This window comes from Melanostigma gelatinosum (assembly GCF_949748355.1).
Source record: "Melanostigma gelatinosum genome assembly, chromosome: 10".
Classification (NCBI taxonomy): Eukaryota; Metazoa; Chordata; class Actinopteri; order Perciformes; family Zoarcidae; genus Melanostigma; species Melanostigma gelatinosum.
In genome coordinates this window covers 13,063,846-13,089,993 of record NC_136643.1, presented here as the reverse complement: position 1 = coordinate 13,089,993, position 26,148 = coordinate 13,063,846, and the positions used below count along the sequence as shown (strand labels likewise).

General features: G+C 42.9%; 2 protein-coding genes across 4 annotated transcripts in view; one reads left to right on the top strand and one right to left on the bottom strand.

The window, feature by feature from the left end:
* The window catches only part of col4a2 (collagen, type IV, alpha 2), a 60,185-nt gene extending 39,388 nt beyond the window's left edge, over positions 1-20,797 (top strand). For 2 of the 3 annotated variants that reach the window (XM_079277295.1, XM_079277296.1), the window contains exons 5-48: positions 1,450-1,584; positions 1,678-1,722; positions 1,829-1,945; positions 2,056-2,124; positions 2,232-2,267; positions 2,390-2,443; positions 2,617-2,652; positions 2,785-2,826; positions 5,194-5,256; positions 5,423-5,467; positions 5,576-5,623; positions 5,712-5,747; positions 5,842-5,886; positions 6,527-6,590; positions 7,140-7,253; positions 7,946-8,095; positions 8,201-8,272; positions 8,462-8,613; positions 8,708-8,780; positions 8,951-9,057; positions 9,162-9,345; positions 9,747-9,791; positions 10,028-10,102; positions 10,196-10,294; positions 10,414-10,635; positions 10,793-10,954; positions 11,045-11,215; positions 11,358-11,501; positions 11,624-11,749; positions 11,844-12,025; positions 12,189-12,252; positions 12,336-12,410; positions 12,527-12,634; positions 12,732-12,839; positions 12,938-13,009; positions 13,545-13,670; positions 13,832-13,948; positions 14,534-14,695; positions 15,477-15,575; positions 15,686-15,832; positions 16,503-16,619; positions 17,013-17,204; positions 18,264-18,550; positions 19,543-20,797. In XM_079277295.1, the coding sequence (XP_079133421.1) occupies positions 1,450-1,584; positions 1,678-1,722; positions 1,829-1,945; positions 2,056-2,124; positions 2,232-2,267; positions 2,390-2,443; positions 2,617-2,652; positions 2,785-2,826; positions 5,194-5,256; positions 5,423-5,467; positions 5,576-5,623; positions 5,712-5,747; positions 5,842-5,886; positions 6,527-6,590; positions 7,140-7,253; positions 7,946-8,095; positions 8,201-8,272; positions 8,462-8,613; positions 8,708-8,780; positions 8,951-9,057; positions 9,162-9,345; positions 9,747-9,791; positions 10,028-10,102; positions 10,196-10,294; positions 10,414-10,635; positions 10,793-10,954; positions 11,045-11,215; positions 11,358-11,501; positions 11,624-11,749; positions 11,844-12,025; positions 12,189-12,252; positions 12,336-12,410; positions 12,527-12,634; positions 12,732-12,839; positions 12,938-13,009; positions 13,545-13,670; positions 13,832-13,948; positions 14,534-14,695; positions 15,477-15,575; positions 15,686-15,832; positions 16,503-16,619; positions 17,013-17,204; positions 18,264-18,550; positions 19,543-19,797 (4,842 nt within the window). In that variant the 3' untranslated portion in view covers positions 19,798-20,797. The remainder of the gene's footprint in view (positions 1-1,449; positions 1,585-1,677; positions 1,723-1,828; positions 1,946-2,055; positions 2,125-2,231; positions 2,268-2,389; positions 2,444-2,616; positions 2,653-2,784; positions 2,827-5,193; positions 5,257-5,422; positions 5,468-5,575; positions 5,624-5,711; positions 5,748-5,841; positions 5,887-6,526; positions 6,591-7,139; positions 7,254-7,945; positions 8,096-8,200; positions 8,273-8,461; positions 8,614-8,707; positions 8,781-8,950; positions 9,058-9,161; positions 9,346-9,746; positions 9,792-10,027; positions 10,103-10,195; positions 10,295-10,413; positions 10,636-10,792; positions 10,955-11,044; positions 11,216-11,357; positions 11,502-11,623; positions 11,750-11,843; positions 12,026-12,188; positions 12,253-12,335; positions 12,411-12,526; positions 12,635-12,731; positions 12,840-12,937; positions 13,010-13,544; positions 13,671-13,831; positions 13,949-14,533; positions 14,696-15,476; positions 15,576-15,685; positions 15,833-16,502; positions 16,620-17,012; positions 17,205-18,263; positions 18,551-19,542) is intronic. The other variant, XM_079277297.1, reaches the window with a different exon arrangement.
* Positions 20,798-20,851: 54 nt separating this feature from the next.
* rab20 (RAB20, member RAS oncogene family) lies at positions 20,852-25,033 on the bottom strand. Its single transcript, XM_079277300.1, has 2 exons — positions 24,626-25,033; positions 20,852-21,945 (listed from the first exon to the last, which is right to left on the bottom strand). The coding sequence occupies exons 1-2, from the start codon at positions 24,813-24,815 to the stop codon at positions 21,377-21,379; spliced, it is 759 nt and encodes a 252-aa protein (XP_079133426.1). The 5' UTR covers positions 24,816-25,033; the 3' UTR covers positions 20,852-21,376.
* Positions 25,034-26,148: the final 1,115 nt, after the last annotated feature.

Genomic DNA, 26,148 nt, shown 5'->3' with positions numbered 1-26,148 from the left:
GCAAACACGCCCAATTCCCATGGTATCTTCACCCTCAACACTTGTAAAAGCGTATATTATATTATTCTGTTCCCACCCCTCCAACCCTTGTATAATTTCAGCACCCCTTGGGCCTCTCCCCTGGCCTTGTCCGGTCCCCCGCAGATGTAAATGACGCCCACAACACTGAGATGTACTGTACATGTCTGTGTTTGAGGCACCTGTTGCACCTGATCTTTTGGTTGAAGCTCCTTGTCGTCACACACCCCAACGGCACTGACCACCTCCTCAATATTCATGACACTTTCGTGGCGTGTGTTTGTTTCTATTCCCTGACGTAGGTGAAGAGAGGACACATACTTTACTGCCAAGTCTGCAGACACATCACAAATATATCTATTAGGAGATAAAAATCAGGTCCGGTTCGGAGAACAGAAACATACTTCCGCCACGGCCAGACTCACATTTTTCCTGCTTCCTATCTGCGTCCCTGTCTTCTCTCTTTCACCACTCTGAGTGTCATCATCAAATTGGGATACTTAGCTTGCAGATTAGGGGGCTGTCTGTAGTTTCAAAAAGTCAGCAATCAAAATCTTCTTTAAACAGCCCTTTGCTTTGCCTTTCAAGCTCGCTTGGCCAATGTGAGTGTCTTTTTTCATTGAGGAGATATTTGACAGCAGAGTCTGGCGTTATCCACCTGAACTTCATCTTCTCACTGCTCTATCTGGCATGTCTTGGAATGACATGTGTGGTTTGGGGTCTTAAATGATCTTTCAGTTGTGTGTAAGAAAGAAAGAAAAGAGGGAAAATAAATTCAGTGTGCAGATTAATCTGTTACCACCATCCAAGCTGATTCCAAAAACAAGAATATCTAAAAGAAGAGTGGATGAATTCATGTGTGTCTGCTCATTCTGTCCACAACAAAATGAAAAGAAAAATGATTCTGTGACTTAAAAATGTATTCCTGAGATGTTTCTGTTCATTCACATTCATTTATTTAGTTGCATTGCTTTGTTGGCTTTCATATACCTGAGTCTGGCAGTCAGTTTGTATATTTCAGCTGACAGGGGCATTTATGCTGTTTGACCACTGGATGGGTGTAGAGAGCGCTGACGGAGAGGATTTCACTAGAAACAAAGGTGTCTGTCTCCCCCTTGTGATGCAATCGGAAAGTACAAATGTATCGATGGGGAGGGAATTAGCCGAAAAATATGAGAAATAAATTGAACTGATGGTTTGTCGTACTTCCTGTTGCATTGTTGGGATTCTTTGGTTGTGTTGAAAACACTTTTCAAATCTTCTCTTCTCTATCTTTTAACAGGTGGGTTTACTCTCCTAACACCAATTACATCATTGATGAATCGAGATCAATGGACAGTTGATTCAGATGGAATGCAAAGTTTATTTGGTGTATTGCATCCTTGAGATGCAATACCTCTTTTACCTTTTTTCCTACCTCTCCAATCTCAGGGTACCCCTGGGGCTCTTGGTCCTCAGGGCCCCCAGGGGCCTTCGGGGAGAACAGGTGATCTTGGGATCGAAGGGCCGAAGGGGCAGAAAGGTGACCATGGCCGTAGTGGCATCATAGGTCCTAAAGGCAATGTGGTAAAATATCCTTCTCTTTTTAATCCAATCATTAGAAGTCACAACACTCTTGTTTCTTCTCTTGTTTAATTTGCGGTTCTTGTCGCTCCGCAGGGAATGACCGGCGTTCCTGGGTTTTCTGGACACGATGGCATTCCTGTAAGTCGATCCAGCAGTCTGGATGAATGCCAGAGCAGCTCACTGTATTGATTCTGCCTGCGATGTGTTCGTACTGTTCTGTTCTGAATTGACGTTCGCTCTGCAGGGCCACCCAGGACAAGCTGGGCCCAGGGGGAAGCCAGGTGCAGACGGCTGTAACGGGACGCAGGGAGAATCAGGGTTCCCGGGGCAACACGGCTATAACGGCTCACCTGGTTTTCCTGTAAGGACAACTCCACGCTTGGATAGTGATTTATATAATTTATATGTATTTGTATGTTTGATTTCCTCTCAGGGACCATCAATGACTCTCTTTTTGTTTTCATCCTTCAGGGACAACCAGGCTGGAAGGGACAGAAGGGAGACTCTCTGGAGATGAGTGTGTACATGAAGCGCTTCAGGGTGAGGAAGAGGAGTGAACACCACAACTGGCTTTTTCATAAGTGACTTTATATTGCTGTAACAAAATTATAAATGTATATTAATATCTCATGAATCTCTGACCACAGGGAGACACAGGCACACCAGGGTTCAACGGAATATTTGTAAGATGCTTTTCATTGAGACATGATCAGACAAAGGTTTATTCCTATCATTTTTGGCACAACAAAAATTTCTGTTGTTGCAATCTTTCTCTTCTTCTGTCTTTTTATCTGATTTTTGTCAGGGGCCTCAAGGAATCCCAGGATACCAGGGTACCAGGGGCATAGCAGGACCGAAGGTGTGTGTGTGTGTGTGTGTGTGTGTGTGTGTGTGTGTGTGTGTGTGTGTGTGTGTGTGTGTGTGTGTGTGTGTGTGTGTGTGCATTTTAATTTCATTTTAATTTTAGTTTGTAAAGCTCCAGCTATCATGATGAAAAGTGCATATTAGGATGCTGTTTGTGTCTTCTTCTAGGGTCCCCCAGGGCCTCCCGGTCCTCGTGGACCAAAGGTAAGGCAACAATGATATATATTTAATGTAATATAATAGAAACGTGATGTATGAATACTGCATGAAATCTTATCAAACAGGAACTTCACTTTAGGAATGCAACTTCAAGTGTTCCTTTGTTTTTCTGGACAGGGCAACATGACCAATGTGCTGAAGGGGTTCAGAGGAGAGCAAGTGAGTGACCGTGTTTGTATTATTCATTGCTAATATCTATCAGTCAAGTCTACATGTATTTCTATGTATGTATTTCTGTAAAGCAAATGCCATGACAACAAAATGGTTTGCTGTTGCTGCAGAGAACATCCTGAATTCATTTCGGTCTTAAGTCATCTGATCCACTTCAGCTTGAGCTCTTCATCTTTACTTTCCCATGCAATGATTGAAGTACATTTACTTAACTACTGTGCTTAAGTGCAGTTTTGAGATCATTTTACTTTACTTGAGTATTTTCATTTAATGCCACTTCTGCTGTTGGGGTGAACTACATGTTATACTTTAACCACATTTCGCAGTAGCTTGCTGTTACAACTACATTCATATTTGCATCGTGATTTGAGTCGTTAAATTACTTTTTTGCTATTTTTGTGTAGTTAACGGTTGAAACTAGAAACACACCTGGGGTCTCATTTATAACCGTTGCGTACGCACAAAACGGGGCCTGAAATATGCGTACGCCACTTCCCTCGCAAAAGTTGTGATCTATAAAAACAAACTTGGTGAATTGAAGCCAGATTGTAGAAATGAAATGTGAGAGGCACCATTACAGGTATAATGATGCCTCTCACATTTCATTTTACTTCATATCACACGTTATTTTGCACTTATATATTCTCCGTGTCATTAACAGTCAAACCAGCAATGTTATTTGTGCTTGTACTAGTGTAGATAACTGTACATAACAGCACATTTCAACACATTTTATCAGCGCTGTCTGCAACTCCTCCGAGCAGAGGAGAGACCGAACTACCGACACTCGTGGTCATGAAATTATCACCAGCTGTAAAACACAGTCAACTAGCATTAAAGATCTGCAGAGCAGAGCAATAATCTTCTCATACTGTGCATATATCACCAAGTACGATATGAGTTTTCATTAAGTGTCTGTGAGAAAAATCGCTTTATCATTTATGGTTTATTCCATAGTGACAGATACAGCCGTACACAGACAAACTGAAACCTGCTATCTGATCAGCGCTCACTGGAGCAGAGGAGTAATTGCAGTGATGTCACACACCTTCTCCAGTCACCTCACCTGGCAAATATTCACCCCCGGCACATAGGGGTCGTGTTAATTAGCAAAGTCTGGGGAAAAAAAGCCAGTGACAGCTCTCGTACGATCACTCCATATCGACATTATCAGTCCTAATCACAATGCCACCGATTGTCTCGATCATTTTAGAAGCAATCAGTCTGCTGTAAACATATAAATACTATGGCGACACTGGTGATGTGTTTTGCTGCACGATGGATATTCTGGCACTGTTATTACAGCGTAAATGGAAGAATTAGGAGGGAATGAGTGTTCTTGCTCTCTGTAGTCTCCCTAATACACCGCAAAGACCCACTGATCAGGCTCATTTCACGCATCAATATTCATGAGGTGCTTTGCATTGACCATTTATGGTTGAATGGGCGAATAGAAGGTGGGATGTGAGGCCGAACCAGCTGCGCACATTTACAGGTTCATTTGGAATTTATAAAAGGAAATTGCGCAAGGCGTTAAAAATCGGAATATGTTTTGCCGTGCGTAGATTTCCTCCTAACGTATGCAGACATTTAGTGTGGATCCTCCGCTCTGTTTTATGAATGAGACCCCTGGCCTTTATCCTCTGTGTAGTGCCTGCATGTGCAAAAGTGCAGGCGTTGCTCAGTGCTCACACAGCGACAATGTCATCGTCTTCAGCAGATTGAAGACTGTTTTAGTTGTTAAGATTCTCAGATGTTACAAAACGTACGCGTAAGACGACAGACCCCGTTGCTCAAGTCGATGAAACGGTCTAGAAAGGTGCAAGTTAAAACATTTCTAGTGGGCTATTTTATTTTTTTATTATTTTTGCTTCATGTATGACCTGAGAACAAGTGGGCCCTTGAAATACAGTAAAGTCCATTGAGTGACTTTTTATATGTTTTTTTATTTATTAAAGACATACAATTATCCAAGAGTGAACAAGTGAATAAATTACCCCTCAGACTTATCTTGTGACCCTTTGGGGGGGGGGGGGGGGGGCTTAGCTGTAAATGACCAGCTACAGCAGTAAAGTGCAACTTACACATTCCAGCATCAGCATTAATAATCTAATATTGTCATAAATATATATATATATATAATGTCAGTCACATCGGCATTATTTTTTCTTCTGTATTTTAAGTACATTTTGCTGCTGCCTAAGTTTTACCGAAGTTGCATTTTGACTGCAGGTATTTTACATGTAATTGAGTATTTTGAAACTGTGGTAACTTTACTTTAGTAAAAGAACTCGATGATGATTTGTTTCTCTCTGAGCTTGCTGACTTTTGTTGCATTTCCTACTTCCACCACAGGGGGACATCGGACCACCAGGGGATCCAGGAAACTCTACTCATCAGCTAGTTCAAGCCCCCTCGGTCTGTGCATGTTCAACATGTTCGTCTTTATTCATCAACGTGTTGTAATGTTCGAAGATGGTCTCTGAAATCTGAATTTCACATATTCGCGTAAATCGCATACATATGACGATGGTACGGACGCTGATACAAGCTTCAATAATGTCCTCCTCTTTCATTATTTTAGGGACCTGGTGGAGAGAAAGGTCTGAAAGGAGAATTAGGAGATCTGGTGTGTAATTACTCATGAACGATCATGCACATAGATACATACATAGACACACATTACCGTCTGAGCATGTCAGTCCCTCCGCTCAGCTTTACTTTTGCTTTATTTCAGGCTGACAACAAAGGAGAAACTGGTATGATGGGCAATGCTGGATCACGGGTGAGCACAGGTGCATCGCTACGCATTCCACCAACCAACTGTCCTCTGTGTGTTAAATTAATATAATGTGCTGTTTATGCCGTTCTAGGGGTTTTTTGGCGCAAAAGGGCGTCCTGGACCATGGGTATGCATGAGTGAAAAATGAGGGATGTTGCATCATTATTGTGTTACTGAATTAAATTAGATTTTATCACTTCATGATGACAACTGTCTTTCAGGGGGATACCGGCGAACAAGGAACAACAGGTAGAGATGGTTCCAAGGTGAGAATACACTCGATCATTATCCCTGAACTGGGGTCATGAATCTATGCGTCCCGTTAGTGGAATCCAGTGGCGGCCGTGCATTTTATACCTGGGCCTTCACTGCTGTCCTGCAGTTGAACCACCTAACCTCATTATGATGACACAGCTACAGTTATTATTTGTTTCGTGTAAAAATGAAGCTCAAAGCTTTAAAAATGATAAAATAGCTATAACGTTGTGATTCTGTCAGGGCCTGCAGAGAAGGCCTTGCAGGCCCTGACGGCCCACCACTGGTGGAATCTAACCTGAATGGGTTGTTCTATATCGTTTTATATTCTCAACAATCCTGGGGAAAAGGCATAATTAACGTGTTATTTTGCACCTTTACTCTTCAACAAAATGATCAAAAACATTTTGTTCACATTATTATCTGATTCAAATCTTTCTTGAACCTTGCGGGTGTTAATCCAGCCACAAGAATCAGAAATGAAAAGGAAAACGAGAGATAAAACAGACATGAAGGAACAACAGGATATGTATCACAGTGATTTCTGAAGCCATGTGTGCACATCCAGCATGTGATCGCCGTCATTACAATGACACGTGAAACCACAGCGTCTGAATACTGAAAGAGTGACATTAAGTTGATGTGTTTCAGGGAGACAGAGGTGACCCAGGAGAACTGATACCATCAGGATCCCTTTGGCCCTGGTCTTCATCAGGTACGATGATTCAGACCAGAGAAACGGTCAAATAATCAGCCAAGAGAAACGGGAAATAGTTTGAAGATGAAACCAACTGCCTGACACGCGCTAACATGGCATATGAGAAAAATAGTTGCTGACATAAAGTGAAACTCTGTGGGGAACTTAATGACATTACTGAACTTTAACAGACATATACTACACTATCTTGTCAGTGCAAAAACAGAAGTGTTCAAGAAAGAGGTTGTGGGTACTTTAAGGAGTAAATATATTGGGGGGAAAACGAATGTGGCAATCAACCCTTGCGAAGTTGTCTTCCAATTTTTTCTCAAAGTAGAAGAACAGAATAGTATTTGTTTGTATTCCAGAAGTATGAAACAAACAGAACTGTCTATGTTATTATTATTACAGTATTCAAATGAGGATATAACAGGAGAGAACTATTTATAGTCCTTCATGTATAATGTGTTACAGAGCTGAATGGATTAAAGCAATTACTAGCAGTGTCATCTCTGAGCATAAGATGCTCATGAATGTTTTTTTTTATTATGCTTTGACGTTGATAAGGTGGTCCTCCCGGTCCTTCCGGTGAGCAGGGTCCGCAGGGAGAGAGGGGCTCGGTCGGAGACCAAGGGTTCCCCGGACCCCCGGGACGCCCCGCCTCTGAAACACAGCAACAAGGTCTGTAAACCGAAGCTATGCCAAGAGGTTCATCCACATACAAGTAAAGGGACCAGTAGCCTGATATTTAATTCATATCACAAAATCACAAAGTTGTCCGTCTGTACATCATATGACACCCTCTATCTTTAGACTCTTGCCCCACATCATAAGAAACTCAACAACAACTTGAAAAAGTACAGTATGATATAAGAGACATGACAATACATTATATTTAGTGTCATATGTAAAATAGTGGAGTCAACCAAACAACATCCTCAGTATCACAAAGACTTGGTAGGTGGACAGACTAAACACACATACTACGTATAACACTACACAGGGAGAAGAGGCCATGAGGCGTGTGTGAAGTGGATCTTAAAATAGAATCACCCTGAAATCAATTTGAGATTCTAGAAGAAGATTCCAGTAGAAACCTCAGATATATTTCAGACAGCCTACTCTACAAGGTACATGAGGTGCGTTCCAGATTATTTTTTCATACAAACCATCAATTACTGAAATGAATACGAAACATACAAGATGACATTACAACATATCGTTTTTTTCAAAACATTTAGGCTACTTTACACGGGACACAATATAACATGGTCACAACTGCTGCGCTCCAAGATAAAGTCAACCCTTTGATCAGCTGAGCAGTCAGGAGTTTAACATCAATGTTCCTTTTAATCTCCTTTTGTATCTGTCAGTTTGGGATTTCATGGGGCCGTTTGGTATAAAGGGGGATCCAGGAGATAAAGGCCAACCAGGGGAACCAGGACGCCCTGCTGACAGTGCTGGACCCCCGGGCACCAGCGGGCACCCGGGGGCCAGGGGCCCTCCAGGACCCAAAGGAACATGTGAGTGAATGAGTGAATGAGTGAGTGAGTGAGCGAATGTTACGATTCATACTAGTCTTTACCTTTACTGTGATTCTATTTGTCTCTATTTCTATTCGTCTCTAGGGCTTGAGTTCTTCAAAGGGGCTTCTGGTGGGAGAGGAAGGCCCGGCAAGGCAGGCTTTAACGGAGGGAAAGGTGCTGTTTCACGCTGAGGAAGATTGTTGTGATATATTTTTGATTAATAACACAGAAAGATATAGGTTTCTAAAGTACTTACTCCTCCATTCAATTTTCCCTGAGTAAAATAATCAGTTAAATTCATGTTAATGTACTCTATAACACTCTATGTTTCTGACCTGTGGGTGCAATGTTGTGTACATTCAGGTGATCACGGGGCGTGTGAATGCGCTGTGGTACACTCTTCACCGGGGCTACTTGGCCCTGCTGGTGATGGTGGTGATGCTGGGATGACTGGAGAGTTTGGTCAGGAGGGTGATGTCGGCGAGCCAGGTCCCCAAGGAGACGACGGGTTGCCTGTAAGAATAATCGAGCCATCTCCATTCTTCCTTTTCCGTCGTTCATTTTCAGCCCTTCTCTGTTTGCTCACACTTTTTTTGTGTTGTCTCACAGGGATTTCCTGGGGTCGGCGGTCTGCCGGGTGTGCGGGGTCGAAAAGGGAACCCGACTGTGGCCTCACAGAAAGGTGCAGTGTACCTGGTTTCAGTTCAGATCAGCACCTTTGGTCAAGTGGGCCAGAAAACAGACAGTGATCCCTCTGCTGTGTCTGTGCATGCTGTACTGATTGTATGTGTATGTCTATGCATGTGTGTTTGTGTTTGTGTGTGTGTGTGTCTGTGTCTGTGTACCCTGCAGGATATCCTGGAGATCCAGGGGATCACGGGCGAGACGGTGAGCCAGGAGCGTTGGGTGCTCCAGGCCGAAATGGTTTGCCTGGTATCCCTGGGAGCCGCGGTCTTCCAGTGAGTCCACCAGTCATATTGGCAGTTTCATATTAGCGTTATATTCAAAGTGACATTATCTCCTTTTGCTCATTTCCCCTGACGATGCTGGTTGATGTCAACAGGGAGAAGGTCCCAGAGGAGTCGTGGGAGACAAAGGTTTCCCAGGTTGGCCTGGTCGAACTGGTGCACCCGGGACAATTGGGACAGACGGTACAGTCCTTGGAGGGCTCAAAGGCCAACGCGGTTTACCTGGTGACGATGGCCTCGCAGGCTATCATGGAGTTCCAGGAACACCTGGCGCCCCAGGTGAGAGGTGGCTGACTGCCTCCTTCTGTCCTTTTTATTCAACCTCAATATGGTGATGCATATTTCTCCGTCACTGTCTTTACAAATATTTGACCGGTTTTTACTCGACTAAGTATTTCATTTGACCTCTCCTCTCTTAATATGCAAAAGCAGTGAGGAATGGGAATGAACATTAATAGCTTGTGATTAAAAAAGGAGGAAGCATGACGAGTATATTTTTCCATTTTATTTACTTTTCTTTCTTCGCCTCTTGATGTCAGCTTGATGCAGGGGCTGCATCCGTCAAACAAGCTGCAGCGAAGCTTGTTTGAGATAATGCTTGTGCTTCTGAGTAACTCCTGTTTCGAATGCCCCTCTCTCTCTCTCTCTCTCTTTCATTCTCTCTCATCTGCAACTGAAAGGCGGCTGTAGTCCAACAGGCGATGGGGGACAGGAGGATGTAACAGGTAGCTGGTATAATAATCTTTTCACCATATTGCTCTCTTTGTAACAGCTCTGTTGTGCTTTTGCTTCTGGATTATTTGGCTTGTGTGCATGACAAATTGTTTACAATTTGCGATTTCGTGAAACGACAGACCAGCTAATGTAATGAAGATGCCATGTCGGGAAAAACACTCCACATAAACGGTTTAAACTTTTACATACAACCATGATGTTGCCCTAAAGACAATTTTACTCTCAGGTCCTTGCGATTCTTATCCTGGACCACCTGGGCTACCTGGACCTCCAGGACCCAGTGGACTACCAGGTTTCCCAGGTAACACAACAAAAAAATATTGCTGAGTGTAGACTTCAGGGCTCCTGCTTTGAGTCATTTTTGACGCCCTGTTCTAATTTCGGGAACCAACAGGTCCTCCGGGTCAAAAAGGACCACAGGGTCCATTCGGAGCAGTCGGAGAAAAAGGAGAAACAGGAGATCAAGGCTTTGGTGGCCATTCTGGACCACCAGGTAAGAAGTGACAAGAAAAGACTTACGGGGCAGTAGCCAGATCGATAGAATTGATGATCTGATCTTTGATTGGTCCAGATCATTTTTTTCAATTAACGTTAAGTGTTTTTCTAATACAGGTTTTTCCGGCCCCCGTGGAGCCTTGGGGGTTCCTGGCAGCAAAGGTACAGTAGGAACCCCTGGTGTGCCTGGTGTAAGAGGCCGGTACGGGGCGCAAGGTGAGAAGGGTGTTCATGGAGAGATTTTTGGAGCATCGTCAGGACCTCTTGGTGACGCAGGATTGCCTGGGATTCAAGGGAATAAAGGCCCTATTGGTGACCCAGGACCGTTTGGCTATCCAGGTTAGCAATGCCCTCACTCTGTCACTTACTTATGTTCAAACATAACAGTCTATTTAAGATTCCTGTCTCTTTGCCTTGTTGCCTTACTTCCAGTGTTAGTGGCATCATTTGGAAGAATAAGCTATTATCTAAAGTTCTTATTCATCCGTTCCTCCAGGAGTACCCGGCATGCCTGGTATGATCGGCTTCAAGGGTGAGAGTGGCCCTCTAGGCCTGCAGGGGGAGGAGGGGAGACCTGGCCCAGCAGGTAAGTACGGCTACCCCGGTGATCCTGGACAAGCAGGTCTACCCGGCCCACGTGGGAGTACTGGACAGCCAGGTTAGCATGCACAGCGACACACTCTCCCTCAGAAATGTTCTTGTTCATGGCTGATGTCCCTGTTCCTGTTTCTGGCATCCTGCTCACCAGGTTTCACTGGAGAGAGGGGAACGGAAGGAGACCCAGGCCCTCCAGGTCCGATAGGATTAAAAGGCAGCCCGGGGAAGTACGGTAATGATGGTGGCGTTGGAGAGCCTGGCCCATCAGGTGAAGTGGGACAGTCGGGTGCAGATGGACGTCCAGGACTTCCAGGAATAAAGGGTTTGTTCCTCAGATATTTACTTTGAAAATACAATCCATAATCCAATTATATCAAATCAAATAGATGTAGCCTCTACGATTTGTCCACAATTTGGTCAGCAGTGTTTTTTCAGTGACGTCTGATGGTCCCTCTCTTTCCCAGGAAACAAAGGGACTCCCGGCATGTCAGGTTTTGAGGGGATCAGGGGTAATCTAGGGGTGAAGGGCTACAGTGGGTTCAGCGGAGAACCTGGAGGTCTGGGTCAAGTTGGCGTAGAAGGAGTGAAGGGTCGAAGTGGAGAGAAAGGTGAGACTGTTCTGTCATAAAGATATTTGGGATCCCAGTGGATCTTAAGTCTGTTGTGTGTGTGTGTGTGTGTGTGTGTGTGAAACCACCTCATTAACTGTTTGACTCACCATCTCTGCCAGGTGATCGTGGTTTGAGAGGGCCATCCGGGGTTCTCCCTCACATCCCCGCCCAGATGATTGTTGACATGAAGGGAGCCAAGGGCGACCACGGACAACATGGAAATCAAGGTTTTACCGGACCGAGAGGTGAGCAGCTACAATCTGATACCAGTCACTCGTTCCTTCTCACCTCCTCTGTCCTCTCACGCCTCACTTCCTCACATCCTACTCTGTTCCACAGGTATTAAGGGTTTGCACGGTGTGCCGGGCTACGGGGGAACTCATGGTCTTCCTGGAGAGCCCAGCAATAAGAAAGGTTACCACGGAGATACGGGTGCAGAGGGGTTGTCTGGGATGAAAGGAATGCCCGGCCTAATTGGAAATCTAGGAATTACTGGTTTTGAGGGAATGCAAGGCAACAGGGTGAGCAGAGCCATACTGTCAGTCCATGTTGATTATTCTGCATTAAAGAGCCACTGTAATGTGTTGTAGCTACAAATAAATGTTCAATACATTTCTTTCATTGCAACATCGCATGAAAACGTGATATCGGCTCTTGATGAATCAATTGCTCATTTGTTTTCAGGGAGTTAAAGGAAGTCCTGGTGCCTACGGAGCATCAGGAGACAAAGGAAGGAGTGGACTCAAAGGTACCGGCTCAAACTCAAACTCCAGATGGATGGAGATCTGGTTACTAATTATAAAGTGATTGTGATAAAAATGTTGATTACAGGTGAGAAAGGCCCGCGCATAGATCTTCCAGGAACCACCGGATCGAGAGGAGAGCATGGTCTTCCAGGAGATCCAGGTACAAACATGAGTTCATACAGCTTTTGTTTCTTCTCTTCTGGTGTTGATCGGCACCACTGAACAATTAGAGGCTCATTTTTGGGTGATATGAGATGTTTGATACCTCCTTTACAGGCCAGAAAGGTTTAATTGGACAAATAGGGGACGGTGGTTCATCTGGTTTTCATGGACTCGAAGGGAAAAGGGGAGAGCCAGGTGATCCAGGAACAGGAGGGTATCCAGGTAAGAGACTCCCATTCATGTCCCTTATTTAATGGTATACTGGACATTGTAGCAGAATTACATTGCAACTTGTACACAACATTTTTGTTTCCCGCAGGCTCTGATGGGCAAAAGGGAACTCCTGGTAACCAAGGTCTGAAAGGCTTTCCTGGACCCTCTGGAAAAGATGCACATCCCGGTTTTCCTGGCTTCCCAGGAAGCAAAGGTAACATAACCAGACCAGCATCTTCTCTTTCTTTCTCTTTCAACTACATACTTGTTGTCCACCATGTTCCTCCATCTGAACTATGCAAATGTGTGCAGGTTTCCCTGGCCTGAAGGGACTGTATGGATTACATGGACTGAAAGGACAAAAGGGTATCCCAGGAACACCAGGTATTCAACTCAATGCATGAAAACAATCTCTCTGTGCATTTTTAAAGATACAGTTTCATATCGATTGCAAGGTACAGCTGTTTTTGTTATTTCTCATGAGAGATTTCTGTATTCAGACGGACTCTTCTCAGTGGCAGCTTTTGTTAGAAAATAGTGAAGTCACATACTTCTGTGCTCCAATCAGGATTAAGCAACATTTGAATCTGACGACAGTTGTTGGCGGTGGTGGTTTGTTCGGTCACTGTCAATCAGATCTGATGAAACCACATCTCTACAGTACTCATGTACTTGAGTGTTAAACTCTGAAGAAATAATACCGAAGTATGTTTGTTTAACTTGAATTGCTGCTTATATATCCAGTGTTATAAACCATGCTTTCAGTAATGACTAAACACTTTTGTAATTGGTAAACTCAATCAATGTATCGTTCTACGTTTTTCACTACATCAAGTGCAGTAGAAACCATGTCTAATTTTTTCTGTTACGTAAAGACCTGAGGAGTTAGACAAATGTTCACTGTTCATATTTGAATCAGGTCTGGATACCACTGGACCAGCTGGGGAACCAGGAAGCAAAGGAGAGAAGGGAGAGGGAGGCGACCCCAACAGCCAGCCAGGTGTTCCTGGCACAGCGGGTTTGAAAGGCTTCCAGGGACCTCTAGGTTAGCCATTACTCCATACTCTTTCTACATTGATATGGCGACTCAGAAACCTGCTGAGCTCGCAATAAAAGAACCAGTGATGCACGGCAACACATAACGTATGTTGTTATTGGGTTTCACCATCTTAAGACTTGAAACAATCCCATGTTTTACTTGTTCAGGTGACCATGGTCTACCTGGACTGCCAGGATTGCGCGGCCCCGAAGGACCAAGCGGGACCCCAGACAGACCAGGACGCAGTGGTGACCCTGGTTCTATCGGACCTAACGGGTACCAAGGTGAGAAGATACAGTGGGATCAAAGAAGGCCATTGTTAAAAGAACCAGAGGTTAATCTCTCTCCCCTCTCCTCTTTTTGGTACACATTTTATACTATGGCTGTGACCTGTAGTAGTGTTCACATTGTCAGTAGGAATTGTATTTGAATATAACTCACAGTAGCTGTAGAATAAACAGAGGGAAGTATTGTGTTTTGGCAAGAATCTGGCGATGCGATACGTATCGTGTTACAGGTGTCACGATTCAATATATTGCAATACTGTAGACAAGGGGATATATTACCATTTTTTTAAATCATTGCATGTAAACTTTTGATTCAATTTACATGATACATTGTTTTTGAGAATTAATACAGTATCCATGAACATAATATCGCAATACTCGAGCGTATCAATATTTTCTACACCCCTAAAAAGCACAATTTTCAGCATTAAGAAAGACAGTAGTGTAACTTCATTTGGTTATTAGGTTCTGCATAATTGTCCGGGTGCATTGATGTTTAAATGGTTGGTTTTGATGCTGGGGAATTCTTGTTTGTTTTATATACTAACTATATTTGTTAATCCTGAACAACTTGTTTCTCAGGTTTCCCTGGAGCCAGAGGACTTCCTGGTGTAGATGCCCCTCTTGGTGAAAAGGGTGTACATGGATCCGGTGGGTTTCCTGGAGTCCCTGGTAGGAAAGGATTCAAAGGAAACCAAGGTTCATCTGGATACAGGGGGCCAAATGGTATTTCTGGGAAGAAAGGTAAGCATAAATTGTTGGATCTTTTCAAGAATAAACCTTTTAACCGTGGCTTGTGTTCAAATGACAAGTGAAATGTTTGCAGGACAAACAGCACAACATTCAACGCAGCATAACCATCTATCTAACATATAATGAGGTATAAAATATAATATACCTTTTACAGTTTCACAATTTCAACAGTCAAATAACCTCAACATGTCAGAATGCTTCAAATACCACAAATAGTGTGCTGCAAGACGTCCTAAAACCTGAGTCATCATTTTTCAACTTCCGTTTTCCTCAAATAAAATTCAATGGGTATTTTCAATGTGTTTTTGGTGAGATGCCTGAAACAAGTTAACACAAGGGAGACATTTAAATTTTGTTCGACATGTAAAATGCATCAGTAAATACCCCACTCGTGAATTTGGACGCTTTTAAGAGTCTTAAAAAAGCTTTTTACTTCTGGTGATTGCATTATGCAGTATGGTTTGTTTGCCACAGAGATTATACGCTGCGATAATCCCAAATCCGATGGAATTATCCCATTATTTTTTTGTCGAGGGTAACTTCCGTGTCGGCCTACAAAGAAACGTCATCCCTGCAGCACTCTACTATTGCAAAGAAAACAACGAGCTAAAAAGAAAATGTACCTCAAAGAGCCAAAGTTGGAAGTCATACATGCTTTGCTGGCATTCAACTGATAATTATGTCTGGGCCTGTAATATTGTGCACCTGTCTGCAGCTTGATAATAGGATCACCAGCTGCGATCTGTGTACTACAATCTTGATATCCTTACAGGAGTAAAAGGAGACCAAGGAGTAATGGGAATTCCTGGTCTTATTGGTGTGAAGGGAGAAAGAGGGCCAGCTGGTCCAAAAGGAAACACTGGACTTCAAGGTAAATTTTACACTTTCATACAACGTACAGACTGCTCACTCGTTACGTTACCAGACGTGGCCTTTTATGTTTTTTTGTCTGATTCATTACGTGATCTTTCTGTGCTGCAGGTTCTCATGGGGTTCCAGGAAACCAGGGTCGTCCTCCCATTCCCATCAGAATTTCAGGAGAAAGGGGCCAAGGAGGACCACATGGTATCCAAGGACCAAAGGGGTTCAGAGGGGATCCAGGGCCACATGGCCCCCCTGGTCATTCAGGTTAGTTGTTCTAATTAAACATTCTGCTGTTGAGCATCCCTAAAAAAAATGTCCGGCTCAGCAACATACATGTATCAGTGGGGCAGGAAGTGCTGTTTTTCTTCTGTAGGCCTATTGTTGAACTGCAATTTAAAAGATAATATTATTAAAATATATTTTAATACGTCTCATATGAACCTCCGCGGTGTCAATGTGGTAGATCCTCACTCGTTTCTTTCATCATTGCTGTCCTGCTTTATCATGAACTGTAGTAATCTGGTTACGGGTCATCCATACACTGCCTCACGCCCTCTTCCTCCTCTCACAGTTCTCATGCATTAGCTCTAAAATGAGGGTTTCCCCTGCCATCGCGGCACCTTCTTGCTCTGCGTTAAAACAAATTGGAGAGCATCTGAAGAATTAAATGTTCAAATGAAGGCTGTAATATCTGTAAATAATAAGGTAATTATTCAGCTATAGCAAGTCTTTTGGGCTGATATCTACATGAGTGATAATGGTTCAAACTGGTATAAAATTGAAAAAGTCGTAAATAACTAATTATTAGGTTTTAATACCTGTTAAATATAAATGCTCCTGGCCATTCAAATGAAAGCATAAAACATGAATACCGTGCATCATTTAGTATGACGTCATTATATCGACTGACTTTCTGACTCCTCTTTCTGTACAGGTTTCGTAGGACCCAGTGGGCAGAAGGGCATGCCTGGGATTAGTGGTCGACCAGGAACACCTGGATTTCGTGGAGAGTATGGAAAAGTGGGCCACCCCGGCCTGCAGGGCATGGAAGGTGCGTATGACACTGTGGGGCAGACTCGGATTAGGGTTAATAAACCTGGATTAAAAGATGTAAAGTAGGTGGAGACTCCTAAACAGCGAACCAGTTACCAAGACGGTTTTCTTGTTATTTTGTGTGAGAGTCGGTTTAGTGACTAAATAAGCATTAAAAGCATTGAGCTGGGGACTAAAGAGTTCCTCAAGGTCTGTTTATATCATTCTGTAATCATGTTAGCGGAGATGGTTTGACTGAAGCTATGACGGCATTAGAGCCACATGCATGAGGACATCTCTGCATGTAAAATCTGACTTGCATGATACATATTGTAACCATGTTACACAGTGCTGCGTGTGTCAGGTGTGTACAGTACCAGCGTGAATGAATGCATTATATAATCCTCAATAGGTCACCGCGGCAACCCTGGTACCCGCGGGCTACCTGGTATGCCGGGCCGCAGCGTCAGCGTGGGTTACTTGCTGGTGAAACACAGCCAATCAGAACAGACACCCATGTGTCCTGTGGGTATGTCTAAACTGTGGGACGGCTACAGCCTGCTGTACTTTGAGGGCCAGGAAAAGGCCCACAACCAGGATCTTGGTAAGTGAGGGTGCGCTACGGCATATATGCCAGTGTGAGCTTGTTCTGGTATGCATGGCTGTTCAGAACAGACATTGTGATTAATGAACCAGAAGACATTCCAGAGTAATCGGCCTCATCACATCTCGCTGCTGGCAGAGTTCGATGAGGGGCCAATCTAGAGCAGCCGGTGTCCTCACTCTTATATTTCACATTTCAAATTGAGCTTTAATGGCACGATGGGGCTGGAAAAAAGAGAAAGTGGCCTTTTAAAATACTCTGTCCTATAAATATACATGACGGATGATAGAAGAGGACAGACTTGCTTTTCATTAACACTATCTCACTATCCCATCTCTTGTGTACTGAGGCAGTGCTAGCAGTGTTCTCAGTTGTGATCAACTCATTTCCACTGCTGGTCCTCACATCTTAAAAGTCGAACTCAATTGGGTGTTCCAGTTCAGGCCTGCTTGACTTTCCATCAGTGTAATCACATTTCGTCTCTATATGAATACACGATGCACGAGAGGCAGAACACAGCTTAACGGAGAACTGATTTGTGAAGCTCTGCTTTATATTTCACCTTTCACTAAATGTGAGAAATTCAAAAAAAAACTTGAAATTGATGATGAGAAATGTAATCCCCGCTCTCCTTTCAGTGCTGCTTCTTCCTCAGGTGAAACAATAAAGATAGACCGGACAACCGGATTAGATTGGTCAACATAACCTTATTTCAGAAACAGAAAGTGCTTTGTTTAGGATAAAATACGTCCTCCCATTTCTTGTGAAGCGAGACGATGTAACTTTTAAAAGAAGAAAAAACACATCATTCCTATAACAAGTTGAAAGATGAATTCATACGTTATATTATGCACCCTTTGGGTTTCAGGTTTTTTCCTGATACAGCTTGACTTGGTCATATATGGCACAGTGGCTGCTAGAAATTGAGCTCAGCGATATCTTGTTTTTTCTCTCATACTTTGAATCGGTTTTGAATGTTGAATCATGTCAGTCTTATTTAATGCCATTTATTCATTGTGTACTTTGTGTGTGTATAATTTGGTGGTTTGTCCTTTGCAGGTTTGGCTGGCTCCTGCCTCCCACGGTTCAACAGCATGCCCTTCCTGTACTGCAATCCTGGAGACATTTGTTACTATGCCAGCAGAAATGATAAGTCCTACTGGCTGTCGACAACTGCTCCTATTCCCATGATGCCTGTAGAAGAGGGAGAGATCAAACCGTATATCAGCCGCTGCTCAGTATGCGAAGCTCCATCAGTTGCCATCGCGATCCACAGCCAGGACATCACCATCCCACAGTGTCCCGCTGGCTGGCGCAGCCTGTGGATCGGTTACTCTTTCATCATGGTGAGTTCTGGTCTTCCTAGATAAATGTGTTTAAATGTCTATGTGCGGGATTTTAAGCGTCATTATCGATTTTATTGTCAATTGTGAGACCATGATGCAACTACCATAACAAAAGACATATAGGCACGATGTGTTTTCACTTTACTAATGATGGCTACTAGTATTCAGTTGTAAAAACTGTTGTATAATGTAACATGTGGCTCTGGAGGAGCTTTGGGAAATATAAAAACATCTTGTATTGAAGACTAGAACGCCTGCGTTACAAACTGGCAATGTGGAGACCGAGAGATGCGAGTGTTTACAGACAGGGAGCATCTCATGAAAAGGCCTCGTCAAGTTTCAGTGTGGGAAGTGTAGGATGCTATGAATACTAGATTGTTGGTGGACCCATTCAGGCTTACGTCTCTCAATACAACCATTGCCTCTTGTTCTTTTCCTCCTACCCTCCATTGTTCTACAGGATTTTGTTTCCTATTTTTCATTATTTTGGGCTACATTGTCTGCCATTCCAAGAAACTCATAATGCAATCGAACATATGTGTGAAATCAGACCTGATAACAGGCAGTGTAGTTTCTCTGGGAAGGCTGGCGATATTCTATGAAAAATACAAAACCAACGATGCATTTGTCCGTCTCTTAATTCGCTCTGATTTTCCTACCCTCTCTGTGGCAGTAAGATCCAGCCTATTCATTCCTACCGAAGATGAAAATCATTAACGGGTCACAAATACATATTTTTCTGGACAAACAGGAGTACATTTTTGTATTTGTTGGGCACTATTATGTGCTGAGGATTTGGCATGCTAGTATTTATAGCAGCAGGTTGTGTTATTTTGGTCTTTTTATGGGATTTGTTGACAAAAAGAAAAGACACAATATCACATTATCAATAAACGTATCCTCTAAAGTGTTACATGTAACCAAATACTCTTGTGTACGTTTGATTTTCACACCTTCCTCATTTCTTCCCCTCTCACCTTGTTTCTCCACAGCACACAGCGGCAGGAAATGAAGGCGGAGGTCAGTCCTTGTCGTCGCCCGGCTCTTGCCTGGAGGACTTCCGCACAACACCCTTCATTGAGTGTAACGGGGCCAAAGGCACATGCCACTACTTCGCTAACAAGAACAGTTTCTGGCTAACCTCCGTAGATCAGTCGTTCCACACTGCGCCGGCATCAGAGACGCTCAAAGCAGGCCAGCTCCTGTCACGCATCAGCCGCTGCCAGGTCTGCATGAAGAACTTGTGAGGGACACGCAAACAAGTTGTTGCATTGACGGTGGTCTAGTGTCGTCCTGCTATCCATGTACTAAACCAAACAAAGGGGGGGGGGGATCTGAAATACCGATTCAAATCAATGTAAAACTTTCCCGCCGAGCCACAGAGCTCAGATATGCAATGACTGATGCCGTGAGCTTTGAGTGAAAAGTCCCACTGTAGATAAAAACAAGAGAAGCCCCATAATGAAGTCAACAGCTTTATGGGAAATCAAGCATTCTTGTGTTAAATGTGGATTGGTGCTTACTGTTTAACTTATTACCTCAGCTACGATGACACATTGTAAACGATCAGAGTCCGTACACTACAGCTGAACCAAAGACGCCCATGTGTGTGTATGCACTGCTTTAGTTTAGATGTTTGTATTGTTCCGGGTATACAGCCCACCATAAAGCCACTAACACTGCTTCTCAGCCAAATGAAGAATGCGTCTTGAACAATCGCTGGTTGATACCATTGACTATTATCCTGCTTTTATTCAATTGCTCTTAAAAAAATAACTGTTTTTATAATAAGACAGTCTTTTCAAGCTGTTGATCCGTTTTATGCATTCATCAACTATTGCTAAATCTCCTGTAACTCTTCATTTCTCAGACGCCATTATGTTCACACAATGCACTGATTCCATTTGTATTTATACCCGCTGAATGAAGTTGACTCACGTCCACAGGAGTTAAAACACATCTTATCTAATGCTACTCGTATCACACTCATTCTCCTTTACAAATCTACTAATTATTGAACTGCCAACAGGACAGAATGTAAACAGCTCGGATCAAAGTTCTAACTTTGCTAATCCATGCTGCGGTCACTGATCCTGAATATTTTACACTATTTAGAAAGTAGGTCAAACCTACAGTCGCTCGTTTGATCAGGCAGGGAATATACTTACAATTAACGAATGATACTTTGGTCATTTTCATAACATGATGATTTCATTGGATTGTAAAGATTAAACGTTGTTTGTTATACTTCTGATTGTGTTGTTTTACTCTCACAATCCAAAACCAATCTGGCAGAACAGGCGGACTGTAAAATCTTTATTATGACAGCGTATTTAAAAAGTCAATCGGTATATCAACTATTTACACATTGAAAAGTACCAAATGTGCCTTAAAGATATAAAGATCTGTATTAACGACAGTAACACAGCATAAAAGAAAACATGATTTGTTGAAACCTTAAATAACTACAATAAACACATTGCAATGTGCCACATAGCAATTAGTGATGTTAAATTTGTGACATTCTCATTCGAAAACATTAACAAAAAGCAGTGATTGATTTCTTATGCGCGTTATTTGATCACAGACACATTTTTGGGAGATTAGTGTAGTTTCAAAGTGTAGCGTTCATTTCCCCTCCTATAAATGTTAGCAGACACTATAAACGTGAGCTGCTTTTTCTGACAGAATCAACAATGTGTGTTTGTGTCACCGGGAGTTCATTAACGCCATCGGGTCCCGGTCTCGAAAAACAAGTAGTCCCGTCACAGTGTGTGGTTTGCAGATTGTCCTTTGTTAGAAACGAGTCTCTGCTGGTAGCAGCCTCTAGCAGCAGGCAGACCTGGCCCGCTTGTTGCTGGCCCCTCTGCACTCCTCCAGGTCCACCGTAGGAGACTCCTGGTTCTCATTTCTCTTCCTCAGGATGCAAGGCAGCACCAGATCAAACAGCGCCTCAAACAGAGTGTCCACATTGTAGCCCGTCTTGGCGCTCGTCTCGAAGCACAGCTTCTCGGCGGGCAGGCTGCTCTTCTCCTCCAGGCCCTTGTAGCGCAGGATTCTCCCATAAAGCGCCGCCGCATCTTCGGGGGTGACCTGTTTGTGTAGCGTCATCCCAGAGAGGGAAGCAGGGGAGGCCGGGGGCGTGGGGCAACCGGACTCCTCGCACTCCTCAGACGCCACGTCCGAGTACGGAGACAGCTGGGCTTTAGGGTCCGTGAGATCGGCCTTGTTGCCCACTAGAGCGTAAATGCAGTCATGGTTGGCGGTGTCGGTCAGGGACAGGAAGCGCTCCTCCAGCTCCGCTAGGCTCTGCCAGTTGGTGACGTCATACGTGAAGATGACAGCGGCGGCGCCTCTACAGTACATTGAGCCCAACCCGTGGAACTGTTCGCGACCTGAGGAGACGGAGAGAGAGCGGTCAGAAGCGTCCGACTCAACTCGAACCCCTTAAAAACACACCGACTTAAAAACAGCCTTATTGTGTGAACAGCACCGCAGAAGGACACACGGCACAGAGAGAGAAGTTGTGCAAGACAGTCAGCAGTTTGAAAACAGAAACAACCTTTGTTGTTGAAATATGCAGTATTCTTGAAAGGGCACATTGTGTGCGAATACTTTGCCACCGGGGGCATCTCTTGGATAATACTCAGCGCCAGTTTATAGAGTACACCTAACTTTGATTATTTTGTTGATTGACTGAATGTTTTATCCAGAAAAATCACTGTTTAAATATCCCGGAGCACAATGAAGTATCTTTAAAGTCCTTGTTTTATCCCAACAATAATCCAAACTTATATGTCAGTCGACATAAAGAGTGCCTTCACTACACTAATTCACCTCAAATACCTCCTGGAACACATCAGAGTACACTGAAGACATGAGGTATGAAGATATATTATTATACATACTATTGGCTGAATGACAAAAAAACTAACTCTGTCCTCTTTGTGCATCTGGAAATGAATATTGAATGCAAGTTTGGAAAGGCTAGCATGGAGAGTCAGGTCTTCCCTAACCAACCCTGTCATGTGACTACTAAGAGGAACAGGGTATGTGGCTTAAAGGCCTCCATGGGGCTTTTAAATTAAACTGAAAAGCGGCATAATCACTGGGAAACAGACTGTTTTCACTGTGCGGAGCCAAACATCTGACAGGTTTTTGTATGCAACCCGTATAAATGCCAAAGCTTTATGGCCGACGCCGACAGGTCTGCAACAGCAGCGTTGAAGTGACTCAGTGCTGATCCGGCATTTCGCCACCGCAGTGACTAAATAAAACGAACACAAGAGCCTCCCGTCAGAGGTCATGGGGTGAGGGGAACACAGGCAGGAAATGGCTGACTGGTGACATGGTCGGCCTTTCCTTATCTCTGTGGCTCACCAACTCTACGTTTGTGCAGTGCGTATTTACCCAGGAGGGTTTACTGCAATTCATGTTGACACAATACTGGAATGTAGTGCAGTTATGAGCGTATTCATCAGCAGTAACAGGATGAATCACCAACATGTTCCTGGCAGAGCAAACATAAATCCCCAAATTAGTGTATTTAGGAGAAAATAAGTTATTGTGACCCTTGGGGCCAATTAGGGACTGAACTTTGTACGTTTAAATATTATATGTACTCAATATTACAGTAATATAAACAAACTGGGTCTGTGTATAATACATCTTCCAGGCACATTGACAGTATTCTACAACAAAGACAAGACTGCAAATGGTGTTAGTGTACCGAGTAAAGAATTTGTTAATAGCATTTCAAGATGAATTTGATTGGTCTAATAGAATAAAGGCCCTTTGCAGTTTGTCTGTTGTCGTGTAGGCTGCAGCACATGTAAACAAGACGTTTAGATGTTTTAGTAACACTGCCCAGTGTAGAGGCTTTCCATTGAGCTGTTAAATCAACTTGGAATGGTCCGTTTTCTGTCAAATCATTAGCAGTGATGCCTCTCTGTCAGGCAGCTGTTCAGTGATTAAAAGAGGCTAAAAGGTGTCTGATTGTGTGAGCGTACAAGAGATGACAATAGCTTTGATTGGATCAGTATTGAGCAATGTGGCGCAAGAGAAGGCACTCAGTGATTTGATTGTGTTGATCAGCAAACAGTGTGTGAAGTGACTGAGTATACGCAACACGACATATATTTTAATAAAATATTATTAAGGTCTCTGCAGAATAATAAGCGGGAGGGTGAGTGTGTGGGTGATTTTAAAGGCATCAAATGCATTTACGCATATAAGAACCAAATAAAACTGGAACAAACTTGAGTGTAACTCTTTCCAATTCAGGAATTTTTTATTTATTCTACATTATATCAGAATTGCGGACACATTTGTGTCACAAATTACCAGAACCAAAAGGAATGTCCACGAATTATTTTTCCCAGACAGATTGACGAGCTGCCAGAAACTAAATTATTAAATTTGTAATGATGTAAAAATGAAAACGGATATGAAATTTGCTTGATGAAAATGATCAAAAAAAGTAATATGCTAATGTCATGTTTGGCTAAGTGACCAACAGACTTATTGATAAGTTTATTCAATGTTTTGAGAACAGTCCGTTTAAAATGTTTGCGTCATATATTGTTTTATATATATTTTACTTTTGACCAACCAAACTTTGTTTTCTTTTAAGATTAAGGTCCAGTAGACTTTACTTGTTAATAACTTTGGGCTGATAAAACTAAATGTTATGTTAATGTTTACAGGTTCTGGCCAGTAGATAACATCTTTATCAGCATGAAATCAAGTAGGTCTGACCCAATCAGCATTGTTTTAAAAATAACTGCGAGGTTCATTTTTAAAGTTGTCCTTAGGGTTATTTTAACGTAAGTGTATTTGACTATCCGCATGTTTTTTTAACCTGAAAAGCTTTAATTATGCGAAGCGTCTTCATAAAGCATAGTATTAATGTTAGAGTGTTAAAGGTCGTGACTAAGCGGTCACATGCTCGTGATTGCCTCAGGTGGTGGGATCACGCGTTAGCAGGTAAACAAAGTTAAATAAACTGAAGAAATTAAATTAAAAAGTGGAGAGAAAAAGTAAACTCTGAAGAAAAATAAACGAGGGAGATATTACCAGCAGTGTCCCATATTGAGATATTGTAAGGTCCCCACTGTTTGAGGAAGAACGCCCCTCCAACGGTGCTGATGGTGTCTTTGAATCGCCTCTCCGTGTACCTGTGGAGCAGCGACGTCTTGCCCACGTTCATGTCTCCCAGGAGAACCACCTTGACGTCGGGCTTCTTCATCTTCGACACTTCGGGCATGTTGCTGAGTAGTCGGGTCCCGCAGCAGGGGCGCTCTTTTTTCCCTCTCTTTTGTCCGTGGGAAAGAAACTCGCTCTAGCTCGTCAACTTAATGTCAGGTTGGCCGCGAATTCCGCAGACCAACGCCATTTCATGAACTGGAGTTAATTTGTAACACAGTGGCTGTCCAGCGCTCTCGCCTCTCCATCTGCTGTCTGACTCTGAACTTCGAAAAGTGACTGAGGTGAAACAGGAAGTAGGTGAGGAGTTTGATGAGGGGATTTATGCCCTGAGCGACGCCTTTCAGGTTCAGCTACAGGCAGGCTAAGTACCCTTGTATAAAGTGTGAATCGCCCCCAGCTGTCTTCCATGTTTTAGTTTTTTATTACCACAAAAAAAAATGGGGGTATTAACCTCAGACGAAATAGCCAGGCACAATGACCATATAATTCAAATAAAACACAACAGGAGGGCAAAGAAATACTAAATAGAATGTCCAGATAAGGGGACATTTCAACTTCTGAAGACAGCTAGCTTTTTATAGACTATCTTGTCAAATGCATGGATTTGACTATGACACACGAATACTTGATGAAGAGAACTTGGGTCTCTTGAAAAAGCAGGATCTTCAGACCGCAAAAATAACTCCTCAAAACAAGACAAACAGGCTTCCACAGGCCCTTACCGTTATCACAATAAAGCACAAGTCTGGGCTCACTCTACAACAGGGGCTGTCAACCTTTTAGATAAGGAGTGAGTAAGTATAATTACGACACCACATTCAAATTAAAATCACCAACGCATCTGTAATTTTATTTAAATAACATTTGTCTCCCATAATCAGGACATTGGTAATTATAAATATGGCAATTATAAATAAGAACACACGACAAGAAGGCTGATATTCTTATGAAAACATCCACATCTGATTCAACAACCTTGCATGCGTATGAGGCCACTTCAACATTTCCAAAAAACTCACTTGCACATGTGTTAGTGTGCCACTACAACGGTAGCCTACCTCTGCTCTAAATCATTTCAGTCTTAGAGCAGGCAACATTATATTCTTTAAAACTACCAACTTTTGTTTAATTTGCTCGTCGACCAATTTTAAACCACCTACAATTTTATTTTTAACATTACTTGTGCCTCAAAACACAGTTGCTGAGCTTTAAATGCGTCCTTCTCTGCTAAGCATGCAACAACAAATGTAACATCAATACATTTTTATGACATGTTGTTGTTGTTATGACTTTTAATTGCTACACTTGCAAATAACGAATACAAAAAAAAGAAAACTGGTACAATGGTAATTACAAAAAAGAACAAAGAAATGTAGTGATGAACAAGTGAT

Excerpts from the sequence above, each read along its gene's own strand:
- rab20 (XM_079277300.1), bottom strand. The coding sequence starts at position 24,815 with ATGCCCGAAGTGTCGAAGATGAAGAAGCCCGACGTCAAGGTGGTTCTC. Across the intron at positions 21,946-24,625 it reads CTCAATATGGGACACTGCTG|GTCGCGAACAGTTCCACGGG; the intron begins GTAATATCTCCC and ends CCGTCTCCTCAG.